At 35.5% G+C, this 13,877-nt stretch overlaps 1 protein-coding gene across 1 annotated transcript in view; it reads right to left on the bottom strand.

Annotated features, from left to right (window-relative positions):
• Window positions 1–6,793: 6,793 nt before the first annotated feature.
• Window positions 6,794–13,877, bottom strand: part of RBM41 (RNA binding motif protein 41) — a 54,442-nt gene continuing 47,358 nt past the window's right edge. Inside the window, exon 8 of the mRNA XM_010346380.3 lies at window positions 6,794–12,341. Within this exon, the coding sequence (XP_010344682.1) occupies window positions 12,175–12,341 (167 nt within the window). The 3' untranslated portion in view covers window positions 6,794–12,174. The remainder of the gene's footprint in view (window positions 12,342–13,877) is intronic.

The raw sequence follows: 13,877 nt of genomic DNA, 5'->3' as shown, positions 1-13,877 counted from the left end.
TGTGTGTGTGTATGTGTATATATATATATATTATATATATATATTATATATATATATACACATATACATATATACACACATATACATATATACATGTACTGTTGTCACAGTAGGAGGGAGGTATGTTCCTACCTTCTATATCCTGCAGGTTTGTACTCCATTATATCAAGTAGAAATGGGCTTATGAGAATTATATTAATTTTATTAATTCATTCAATTAATATTTATTGTTCACCTTCTATGTGCCAAGTAGTGTTATGAGCACTACAGTTGTTTCAATATTCTTATCTTTAGCAGCCATGTGAATAGTTGGATCATTTAGGGCGGTGTAATATTTGGAATTGAACCAGTTTTTGAATATGAAGTGTATCAAGAGTTCTGTTTTGGATGTGCTCAGTTTGACATATCTATTAGGCATCTAAGTGAAAATATAATATAAGCAGCTAGATATATAAGTAGAATTCAGGGGAGTCTCAATCTGAATGAATTTGGGGGTTATCAGTATATGATGGAATTCAGAGCCAGAAGTCTGAATGAGATTATCTAGGAAATTAGTACAGATAGAGAAGTATTCTGTAGTACTGAGCCCTGGGAAAACCCAACATTTAAAGATGTGAGAAGACAAATCAGCCAGCAAAGGGAACAATGAAAGAGCAGCCAGTGAGGAAGGAAGGAAACCAAGACTAAGGTGTAACAGTAGCCAGGTGAAGAAAACATTTCAAGGAGGGAGTGATCAACTGTGTTGAATGGTGCTCAGTGGTTAAACGGAAACAAAAACATGGTCCTTACCTTTTTGGGCAACTGGTGGCCTTAAAGAGTTGTTTCAGTAAAGTGGTAGGGCCAAAAGCCTGACTAAACTGAGTTGAGAAAAACTGAAGGCAAAGAAGTTCTACAAGAATAGGTGCCTGGATGACCTCGTCCAATCCAGTTCTTCCCTCTCCTTCCTCTTAGTTGAAGTGCCTGAAAAAAATCTGAGCTATTTCCTTGTTTTGCAACATTAGTGCTCAGTGGGACAAGTGACGTCCAGAATATATGAACCCAGAGCAGAACACTTTCGGGGTTACTCAGCTGTTGTGCAATGTAGGGTATGTGCAGACAAGACTCCAACCACCTTGGGCACTTTCCTGAGCCTCTGAGAGACCAGCTCACTATAGATCCTAAGCTTCTGATTATCCTTGCTGCTTATCTTTGAGTAATAAGGCAGCTTTTCTTGACTTGTGCAAGTGTCCTGTCTTACTAGACTCATACAATACTGGGGATCCTTTTGCTCCACGCAGCTGTTTTCATGTCACTGAAACTGCTGTTGCAACTGGGTCTACTCTAAGCCCCTGCCAGACTTGTGAACCTTAACAGAGGTATAAACAACTCTGGATAAATTTTACTATTAAAGGGAGTATAGAAATGGGATGTCAGCTGGGAGGACATCAAGGGAGGAGTTTTGTAAAAAATATGAGATTGTATGCTATACTTATATAAAACATGTTAGCATAGTAACAGTAAGTAAATTGCTGTGTTAGATATTATGATCTCACTACAACAATCATTTGAACTTTCAGACAGTAGCCCATATAATTTTAGGACTTTTAGTATTCATATTCTGATTCTTTAAGCTTGGACCAAAAAGGAAAGTTAAATTCTCAGAGAGAAAGTCAGAATCTTGTGAGCATACTTGTGACTGATGACCCTACTCACTACGGACAAGCTTATTCCACTAGAGAACAGATGACATCTACGACTGCTCAGATATCGTGGAGAAATAGTTTTTGGCATGTCAGTTTCTCACTATAATTGTTTGAAGAGGGAAAGACCGTAAGAATTAGCTAATGTGTCAAGTATGTCTTCTCATTCATGAATTCAATAATTGTTTATTAAGCAACTATATAACACTATACTAGATGTTTGAAACATGGCAATTAAAAATATTTTTACTCTTTTGGAGGTCATATTCTTTTTTATTTTATTTTTATTTATTTATTTTTTTTTTTGAGACGGAGTTTTGCTCTTGTTACCCAGGCTGGAGTGCAATGGCACGGTCTCGGCTCACCGCAACCTCCGCCTCCTGGGTTCAGGCAATTCTCCTGCCTCAGCCTCCTGAGTAGCTGGGATTACAGGCACGCACCACCATGCCCAGCTAATTTTTTGTACTTTTAGTAGAGACGGGGTTTCAGCATGTTGACCAGGATGGTCTCGACCTCCTGACCTCATGATCCACCCGCCTCAGCCTCCCAAAGTGCCGGGATTACAGGCTTGAGCCACCGCGCCCGGCCCCTTTTTTTTTTTTTTTTTTTTTCAGACTGAGTCTTTCTCTTTGCCCAGACAGGAGTACAGTGGTGCCATCTCAGCTCAAGATCACAAAAGTGATCCCAAAGTGTTGGGATTACAGGCATGAGCCACTGCCTCTGGTCTCTTGGACGTCATATTTTAATAGAGGAATAGATAATCAAGTATGAAAATAATTGGAAAGATAATTTCACATAATGTTGAGAGGTATGAAGGACATACACAGAGTCATGAGATAGAAAGTGACTGAGAGGAGGGTTGGTGAAATTCTATATACATAAGGTAGCCAAAGAAAGCTTTTTAAGGGAAGTGACATTTGGACTGATGAAGGAGGCAGCCATGTGCACATATGGGGTTGTGTGTGTGTTGGGGGGGGGGCAACTTTCTAGGCAAAGGGAACAAACATGCTAAAGTAAGGAGAAGCTTGACTTCTTAGAAAAGAAAGAATGCCAATATGTCTGCTGTATGAATAAGGGCAGAGTAGTATGAGAAGAGGTCAGAGAGGTGTAGTCAATAGCCAGATCTGGTATAGGGCTTTGACTATGGTAAGAAGTTTGCTTTTTAAAAAAATGTGCAGCAATCCCATTACTGGGTATATATCCAAAGGATTATAAATCATTCTACTACAAGGACACGTGCACACGAATGTTCATTGCAGCACTGTTTACAATAGCAAAGACCTGGAACCAACCCAAATGCCCAACGACGATAGACTGGATAGGGAAAATGTGGTACATATACACCATGGAATATTACGCAGCCATCAAAAACGATGAGTTCACGTCCTTTGTAGGGACATGGATGAACCTGGAAACCATCATTCTCAGCAAACTGACACAAGAGCAGAAAATCAAACACCGCATGTTCTCACTCATAGGCAGGTGTTGAACAATGAGAACACATGGACACAGGGAGGGGAGCACTACACACTGGGGTCCGTTGGGGGGAAATGGGGGAGGGGCGAGGGGGTGGGGAGGTGGGAAGAGATAGCATGGGGAGAAATGACAGATACAGGTGAGGGGACGGAAGGCAGCAAACCACACTGCCAAGTGTGTACCTATGCAACAATCTTGCATGTTCATCACATGTACCCCAAAACCTAAAATGCAATAAAAAAAAATGTGGACAACGTGCATAACATAAAACTTACCATCTAGATACTTTAAAGTGCACAATACAGTAGACATTAAGTACATTCATAGTTTCATGCAACCATGGCCTCTATCTCATTCCAGAACATTTCTAGCATGCCAAAAGGGAACTGGTTAACAGTTAAGCAGGAACTCCCCATTCTTTTTTCCAATAATGTTTCCGTTTCTATTGTATTTGCCTATTCTGGATATTTCACAAATTGAACCATAGAATATGTGACTTTTTATGTCTGGCTTATTTCATAGCATAATGTTTTTGAGGTACAATCATATTGTAGCATGTATCAGTACTCACTTCCTTTTTATGGTTGAGTAATATTCCATTGTGTGGATATATAACACATTTTGTTTCTCCATTCATCAGTTGATGGATATTTGAGTTGTTTTCACCATTTGTCTATTGTGAATAGTGTTACTGCAAATGCTAGAGTACAAATTTTATTTGAATGACTCATTATTTAATGAATCATATGGTAATTCTATGGTTAACTTTTTGAACAACAGCCAAACTGTTTCCATAGCCAGCTGCACTATTTACATGCCTTCCAGCCATGTATGAGGGTTTGAATTCCTCCACATTCTAGATAACACTTACTTTCCTTTTTAGAAATTTATTCTTATACTCATCCTTGTGGTGTGAAGTGGTATCTCATTGTGGTTTTGATTTGCAATTCCCTAATGAATAGTAAAATCTAGGAACACAAAGATTTATCCGTTTTCCCCTATGAGTTTTATGATTTTAGCCCTTATACCTAGGTTGCCACAGGTAATATACACAATGGTGAAAGACGAAAAGCTTTTCCCCTATGATCAGGTAGAAGACCATTGAGTACCATGTTAGCTGTGGGCTTTTCATAAACGTTCTTTATCATATTGAAGTAGTTCCCTTCTATTCCTAGTTTGCTGAGTGTTTTTATCTTGAAGGGGTATTGATTTTGCCAAATGACTTTTCTGCATTAAAGGAGATGACCATGTAGTTTCTTCCTATCTATGAATGTAACTTATTACATTGATTGATTGTCTTATGTGAATGACTCTTGCATTCCTGGGATAAATCCCATATGGTCATGATGTATAATGCTTTTAATATGCTGCTCAGTGTGATTTGCCAGTATTTTCTTGAGTACTTTTGCATCTATATTCATAAGGGACATGGGCCTGTAGTTTTCATTTCTTGTGTATTTTTCTGGCTTTGATGTCATTGTAATACTAGTCTCATAGAATGTGTTAGGAAGTCTTTTCTTCCTATTTACTGGAAGAGTTTGAGAAAGATTGGTGTTAATTCTTCTTTAAATATTTCTAGAATTTACCAGTAGAAATATCTGGTCCCGGGCTTTTCTTTGTTGGGAGGTACTGATTCAGTCTCTTGTTATAAGTCTATTCAGATTTTTTTTATTTGTGAGTCAATTTTGGTTTCTAGGAATTTGTCGATTTCATCCAGGTAATCTGATTTGCTATATAGAAATATTAATGGTATTCTTATAATCCTTTAAATTTTCGTAAGGTTGATAGTTATACTCCCATTTTAACTTCTTAAGTAACTTGAATCTTTTTCTTAATCACTATAGGTAATGGTTTGCCAATTTTGGTGATCTTTTCAAATAATCTTTTTTTTTTTTTCCATTTTAATGGTTATATTGGCTTCCTATTTCCTATTTCATTTATCTTAGCTATTATTTATTTTTTGAGAGAGGGTCTCACTCTGTCACCCAAACTGGAGTGCAGTGGTACAATCATGGATCACTGCAGCCTTGACCTCCCAGGCTCAAGTGATTCTCCCACCTCAGCCCCACAAGTAGCTGGGACAATAGGCATGAGCCACAATGCCCAGCTAATTTTTTTTTTTAAATTTTGTAGAGACGAGATCTCACTGTATTACTCAGGCAGGTCTAAAACCCCTGGGCTCAAGCAATCTTCCCACCTTGGCCTCCCAGAGTGCTGGGATTACAGACATGAGCCACTGTGCCCAATCCTTAACTATAATCTGTATTATTTCCTTCTTTCTACTAGTTTTGGGTTTAGTTTGATTTCATTTTTATAGTTCCTAAAGGTGTAAAGCTGGGTTATTGATCTCAGATCATTCTTTAAAAAAAAAAAATTAGGTGTTTGCACTTTAAAAATATCCCTTTGAACACCACTTTTGGTGCATCCCATAATTTTTGGTATGTTGTGTTTTTGTTTTCATTTGTCTCTTTTTGTTCCGTGAGTTGTTTAAGCATCTTTCATTTAATTTTAACTCAATTATGGATTTTTCAGTTTTACTTCTGTTCTTCATTTCTACTTTCATTCCACTGGACTTGGAGAAGACACTTCATATTGTTTCAATCTTTTACAATTTATTGAGACTTGATTTATGACCTAACATACAATCTGTCCTAGAGAATATTCTTCATATGCACTGGAGAATAATGTGAATTCTATTATTGTTCGGTGTTCCATAGATTGTCTGTTAGGTTTAACTGATTTAAATGTTGTTCAAGTACTCTACTTACTTCAAAAGCACAGGCAACAAAAGCAAAAATAAACAAATGGGATTATATTAAACTAAAAAGCTTCTGCATAGCAAAGGAAGCTAACAGAGCAAAAAGAACCCACAGAAAGAGAAAAATTTCGCAAACTACTCACCCAACAGGGGATTAATATCCAGACTATACAAGGAACTCATCTCAACAGCAACAAAACAAACAATGCGGTTTAAAAATGGGCCAATAATCTGAACAGACATTTCTCAAAAGACGACATACAAATTGCCAACAAACATATGAAAAAATACTCAACATCACTAAACATCAGGAAAGTGCAAATGAAAACCACAATGAGGCCAGGTGTAGTGGCTCATGCCTGTAATCCCAGCACTTGGGGAGGCCGAGGCAGGTGGATCACCTGAGGTCAGAAGTTTGAGACAAGCCTGGCCAACATGGTGAAACATTGTCTTTACTAAAAATACAAAATTATCCAGGTGTGGTGGCACACACACCAGAAATCCCAGCTGCTTGAGAGGCTGAAGCAGAAGAATCACTTGAACCTGGGAGGCAGAGGCTGCAGTGAGCCAAAATCGTGCCATTGCACTCCAGCCTGAGCAACAAGAGCAAACCTCCGTCTCAAAAAAAAAAAAAAAAAAAAAAAAAAAAAAAAGGGATGGTTTGATAGCAACAAAGACACTTCATCCATTGTAATGATAATCTAACATTTACTGAGCTCCTACTATGTACCAGGTCCGGCCTATGGATGTTTCTAACTGATTTCTGCTGACCTGCGGGCAGAAAATAAGGAATAATAGCAAAGTGGTTTTAAGTTTTCAAATGTCATCAAAAGACTACAGAATAAAAACAGTACTTAATAGAAATGGCTGTCTCTCCAAGTTTTTTTTTCTCCATAAAAATAACATTTATTTAAAAAAATTACACACAGTAAACTTCATTCTTTTTGGTGTACAAGCCTACGGGTTTTGACAAATGCACATACTTACGTAACTACAATACAGATACAGAAAATTTCCATTATTAAAACAAATTCCTTGGGCGACCACTTTGTAGTCAAGGAGCATTCCAACCTTAACCCCTGACATCCACTGAAATTTTTTTCTCCATCCCTATTGTTTTGCTTTATGAGAAAATCATATGGATGGAATCAAACAGTAAGTAGCCTTTTGAGTTTGGCTTCTTTTACTTAGTAAAATGTATTTAAGATTCATCCACGTGGCTGCGTGTATATTTAATTAGCTTTTATTGCTGAGTAGGATTCCACTGTATGGATATACTACAGTTTATCTATGCACCAGTTGAAGGATATCCTTCATTTTTATGTTCCTTAATTGCAGTGGTCTTTAGGTGTAGTAAAAAGCAGAGGTGAGATTTTCTACCTAACAGGAGGCAGTTCCTTCTAAAAATGTCCAGCTTAGAAGTATGCCCCTGGTAACATGTACAGGAGGCTACACCAGGATAATTTATTCCTTGTCACTTAAACAGTGTCTGAAATTGGAGTGTTAGTCCTAAGTGAGCAGTGTATCAAAGGAATAGGAGTTTGTTCTGAGTATAGTCAGAAAGTATCACCAGAGTAGGCCTGAAAAATATTCTGGAAGCCATGCCATTGGCAGAATTTAAAAAAAAAAAAAATAGTTAAAAAAATGCTGAAAAAAGTAAAAATCACCCCAAATCACATCACGTTAAAAATTTTACAAAGTGAAAGTCCTCCTTCAGCCTGTTCAATCCCACTTCCAAAGGTTTACAACTTTCTATGTCTATTTCCCAGCTTTTTCTTAAATTTATTCAGAAATATCTACATATACATATTATACATATATTAATGCTTTTGTATAAAAATGTATTCACACTATATATATTTCTGCATCCTGTTTTTTAACTTAATACACAACCTTGGACATGAGTACAGGTCATAATATATTCATAGATACGCTTCACTATTTTAATAGATGCATAGTATTGTACTAAATAGATGTGTCGTAAGTTATTTACCCATTTTCCTACCAATGGACATCCCTACTTTCGAGAGTTTTATTGAGATATAATTAATACACCACACAATTCACCCATTTAAAGTGTACAATTCCTGGATTTTAGTATATTCAGAGCTGTGAAATCACCACAATCAATTTTAGAACATTTTCATCAACCTCTAAAGAAGCTTCATACACTTCAGCTATTACCCCCAGCCCTTCCCATTCCCCCAAACTCTGTGTCAGCCCTAAGCAACCACTAATTCACTTTCTATCTCTAGATATTTGCTAATTCTGAATACTTCATATAAATAGTATCATATAATATGTAGTCTTTTGTGACTGGCTTCTTGCACTGGGCATATTCTGAGTTCTTCCATGTTGTAGTATGTGTCAGAAGTGTTCCCTGCTCTTCTACTTTTTGAGAGTTTGTGAAGAACTTGTATTATTTTTCATTAAAACTTTTTTAGAATTCATTTAAGAAGCTGTTTGAGCCTGGGCTCTTCTTTATGGGTATCTTTTAAAATACTTATTTAACCTATTTACTTGATACAGGTTTATTCAAATTTTCTATTTCTATATTGGTTTCAGTAGTTTGTATCTTCCTAGGAATTTGTTCACCTCATCTAGGATAATTTATTGACATAAAATTATTCATAATATGCTTTCATAATCTTTTTTATTTCTACAAGGTCAGTAGAAATGTTCCCTCTTTTATTTCTGATTTGAGTAATTTGATTCTCCTTTTTTCCTGGTCAATCTAGCAGAAGGTGTGTCAGTTTTATTGATCTTTTCACAGAATCAACTTCTGGTTTCACTGATTTTTCTCTACTTTTTTTTACTCTATTTCATTTGTTCTCATCTAATCCTCTGTATTTCCTTCTTTCTCCTGGCTCTAGGTTTAGTTTGCTCTTCTTTTTCCAGGGTAAGATGTAAAGTGAGATTAGCATTATGATCTTTCTTAAGTATAGGCATTTATAACTATAAATTTCCCTGCAAACATTGCTTAAGCTGCATCTTGTAAGTTTCGGTTTGTTGTGTCTTCATTATCATTCATCTCAAATAATTTTGTAATTTCCCTTATGATTTTTTTCTTTGATGCATTGGTCATTTTTTTTTTTTTTTTTTTTTTTAAGAAACAGGGTCTTGCTGTGTTGCCCAGGCTGGTCCTCAATTCCTGGCCTGAAGGGATCCAAGGGATCCTCCCACTTCAGCCTGGCAAAGTGCTGAGATTCCAGGTGTGAGCTACTGCATGCAGCCAGTCACTTACAAGTGTGTCTGATTTCCACACATTTGTGAGTTTCCCAACTTTCTGTAATTGTTTTCTAACTTCATCCCATGTGGTCAGAGAACATGCTTTGCACGATTTCAGTCCACTTATATTTATTAAGGCTTGTTTTATGCTTTAACTTACAGCCTACTTTGGAGATGTTTCATATGCATTCTGATGTTAGTGTATTATACATATGATGTTTCATATATATTCTGATGTTGGATGGAAAGTTCTACAGATGTCTTTTAGGTCAATTTGCCTTACAATGTTGTTCAAGTTTTCTATTTCCTACTTTATCTTCTGTCTAGGTGCTCTATTATTGAAAAAGGGGTATTGAATATTCCAACTCTTTTTATGGACTTATCTATTTCCTCCTTTCCTTTCAGTTTTTGCTTCATGTATTTTGGGATCTGCTGTTAGGTGCATAAATATTTATGGTTGTTACATCTTGCTGATGGATTGACCCTTTTATCATTTTAAAATTTTACTCTTTATCTCTAATAACATTTTTTAAGTCCATTTTGTCTGGTATTGGAATAGTCACTCTAGCTTTCTTACGGCTTTGTGTGGTATATTTGCTTTCCAGCCTTTTACCTTTAATCTCTTTCTATCTTCTAATCTAAAGTATGTCTCCGATAGATGGCATAAAGTTGAATCAGACTTGTTCTGACAATCTCTGCCTTTTGATAGTATTGCTGAATCCATGCACATTTACCGTTATTTTGATATATGAAGATTTACGACTGCCATTTTACTATTTGTTTTCAATATGCCTCAAGCTTTTTGCTTCTCCATTCCTTCTTTTACATTGAGTATTTCATAATGTGATATTTACATTTCTTTAATAATATTTTTTATTTTTTTAAAGATATTACCTTAGTGGTTGCTCTAGGGCTTACCATACACATCTTAACTAAACTAACAGGATTCAGATAAATACTAACTTAATTCCAAAGTAACAATCCTATTCCTAAATAAACCCACCCCCCTTTGTGGTATTATTGTTATACATGTTATTTCTACACATTATAAACCTAACACACATTATTATAATTACTTAATATAATTTTACATCTTTAAAACAAGCTGAGAGAAGAATGTTTATTGATTTTTTTATATTAAACATTTCCTATTTCACGTTCTCTCCATTTGTTCCTGTCGATTTGTGTTACCAACTGGAATCAGCTCTTTAGTACAACAGTTTTGCTTCCACTCGGCTTCTTTGCCCTGTTATTCGCAAATATATATTTTATATGTTATAGGCCAAACAATGCAACTATATACATATTGTTTTATACAATTGCTTTTTACATTAGTTAAGGGAAAAAATGCATAGATTGTTTCTGATAATTACATAATTATTTTTGCCTGTGCTCTTTTGCTGCATGTGCATAGATTCAGATTACTGTCTGAGATCACTTGCTTTCAGCCCGGAGAACTTCCTTTTGTATTTCCAGTAAGTCAAGTCTGCCAGCAACAAACTCTCTTAGTTTTTGATTATGTGAGATGTTTTATTTCACCTTCATTTTTGAAAATTAGTTTTAATGTATATAGGATTATTGGTTGACAGTTATTTCCTCTGAACACTTTGAATGTGTTATTCCACTGCCACTGCCACTGTTTCTTAGGAGAAGTAAACTTAATTTTATTTGAATTCCTTGGTAAGTGATGGCTCATTTTTCTCATATTGCTGTCAAGATTTTATTTTTGGGTTTTCACATTTTTCTTATGATGTATCTGTTTGTAATTTCTTTTTTCTTCTGGGGTGTGTAGGTTAATGTCTCTCATCAAATTGGGGGTATTCATAGCCATTATTCCTTAGAATATTTTTTCTGCTCCTTCTTTTCTCTTCCTTTTTTTCCTGTACTCCCATTACAAATATGTAGGAATGCTTAATGGTGTCACACAGGTTCTATACTCTTGCTCAATTTTATTCATTTTTTTCTTCTTTCTGTTCTTCAGCCTGGATAATATCTCAGTTCATCTTCACAACCCGATGAGGTAAGTAGCATTATCCTCACTTTATAGATGAAGAAAGCGAGGCTCAAATTAAGTGACTTGCCGAGGTCACTGAATGTTAAGAGTGGCTGTACATACAGGTCTGACTCCAGTTTGTACTACTTCCTCTATATATATTGTCTTTTTATTTTCCAGAAACCATAAGAAACAACTGGGGGATTTGTGACTGGCATCCTCTATCTAGAGGACTCTTTCTTCCCACTTCCCTTTGGTATTCTTTGCTAGTATGTTCCTCTTCTAAAATTCATTATGCCTAATATTTAACATATATTAGACACTTAATCAATGTTTATTGCTTTGAATTCAATGATTACTCAATGGTTGCTGGCTTAAATGGCTATGAGAACACCAACATTTTGATCTAAAAGATTTTACTAGAAAAATATATGGCTTTTTGAAGACTGATAACTGTGGAAGAAGCATTCATTAAATATGTCAACTGACTTATGAAACTACCTACTATTATTGATGAGAGTTCTGATTTAATAGCATTTGTTGATGCTTAGGCCTGGGGTCCTGCTCTTTTATTTACTAGGTGGATGAAATATGGACAAATGGGCTCTAGTAAAGAAATATTTCAACATTTAATTAGTTTTTTATTTCTGTATATAGGAAGCAGTCTAAGAAAGAATGTTATCCCTAGGGACAAATATTGAGGACCCCAGAAAAATTATAAAGATTTTTAAAAATCCTTAGGAATAACCCCTTGTAACTTATCCTGAGAAAATAATACTCTTAGCACTAGGGTAGAAAATAATAGCCTACCCTTCATACTCAGCATATCATCTGTCCCATATAGTTTTCGATTATATAATAGAAAATGTTTTCTACTAGTTCTCTCCAAAAGTTGAAAGGGGTTTCCCGAATTACTTTTTTCCCCTCCCTCAGTTAGCTTTTCCTCTTCAACTCCAAACAAACTGATGTCTATACATAAATCCTAGATCCAACATTCCAACACAAGAAAGACCATCCAAGACCCACTATCTATATATATTCTAGCTACCACTTATTTCTGTAGTGCTACCTGTAGCACATGATATGAGAGAAGTAGCTTGGAGATTTGACCGTTGCTTTTTGTTCTTTCCAAACTCTATCACCAGTATTTTCCCATGTAGTTTATATCCATTTACTAGATGCAATGCTTGCCATGCTATCTCCTCATCTAAAAGAGAAAGAATAAATATCAATTTACATAGGACTTAATAATTCAATTCTATTCCAGGTCTAGTTTTGGTTATTTTGCCTTGGAGTTAAACGTCAGATATAAGGCCACATAATCATTTGATTTTATCATTTTTTCTATAATCTCCCATTTGCATTATTCAGCAAAGTTAAACTAATGGCTAAAAATGATAATAAAAACTCAAAATGGGTGTTTGAGGGTGTCTCCTAATTCAAAGAAATAAGTAGAGAAACAAGGATATAGGCAATGTGCTAAAGAATTCTAAGCTATTAGTAATTAGACACAAGCCTCTATCTTAGGCAACAGATTATAGGTACTGTGAGAACCAAATTATTTTCAAAATGAGTAACACAAATAAAATAAGTTATCATGTTATTAAGGGCACCTTGCCACTTCATGTTTTTCAGTGGGAGAGTGGTTCTGGGCCACCTTATTGAGATACATAAGTTTAAGAACCCTTGCAGGTATATGGGTTGAAATGTGAGAATATATACTATACGCCGAGAGTGTTTGACTTATGGGTCTAAGAGCCTGGATGTAAGAAATAAGGAAGGGGTGATTTATGGCCAGGAGTTTGTGGTATAATAAGTAGACAAATAGACTAAATCAATTTTGTTTCATATATATATGAAACAAATATATACTACAAAATTTTTAAAGTGTATAGCTTTTAAGATTAGTAAAATAGCTACACATTTTAAAGTCCTTGCTTTATAAAGTCTTTTTATTAAGTATTTTTTCAATTAATACATCACATGATGTGGCGTGCCCATAAATTGTTTCTTAAATTCAAAAGGGGTTCTTATCCTTGAAAAAACTGAAAACTACTGATATAGAGGATTTAAAAATCTTTAGTATGATAGGAAAGATGGTACAAGACTGTATGAAGACAATGGAAGGGGGCTTAGCAGTACTCATGTGTAAAATCACTTGCCTACACATAGATTAATAGGCTATTTAGAAATGACGATACTTTAGGGACAATGAACGGTACAGATCCTACAAAGCCTCCCCAAAAAACAACATATTATCTGGTCTGTCAAAGAAACTAAAATTCTTATATTATTCTTCCTTTTGGATTAGAAGCCATGCATTAATATGCAAATAATATTTAGAAGACTATCATCATCTACTAATTATGAATTAGTAATAAATTAGTACATTAGCTTGCACTCACAGAGTCCTAAAGGAACAGGGCATAAGGCAAGTACATGTGTTCTGATCAGAATACTAATACATTAATTAATGAGTAATCTAATTATAACTTGGAATAGAAATCCTATCATCAGTGAAGGGAGTATAGATTTTGGTAGGGGTAAAAAAGAAGTGTCAAGACTGGAAAAAATTGAGGACACTGGGGTAATGTGGTCATGCATTGTCAATGGATGAGAGGAAACACAGAAAGAAACACTGAAAACATATTTTCCGTTCCTTCTCTAGTTCTCACATGCTGTGGAGAAATCAAAGGACTGTATCTAAATTAGAGAGGTTACAGGCAGTCTCTAGTGAACTAAG

This window comes from Saimiri boliviensis, chromosome X, assembly GCF_048565385.1.
Source record: "Saimiri boliviensis isolate mSaiBol1 chromosome X, mSaiBol1.pri, whole genome shotgun sequence".
In the NCBI taxonomy this organism is placed as follows: domain Eukaryota; kingdom Metazoa; phylum Chordata; class Mammalia; order Primates; family Cebidae; genus Saimiri; species Saimiri boliviensis.
Note: the sequence above shows the minus strand (reverse complement) of the source record. Positions and strands in the feature narration are given on the sequence as shown.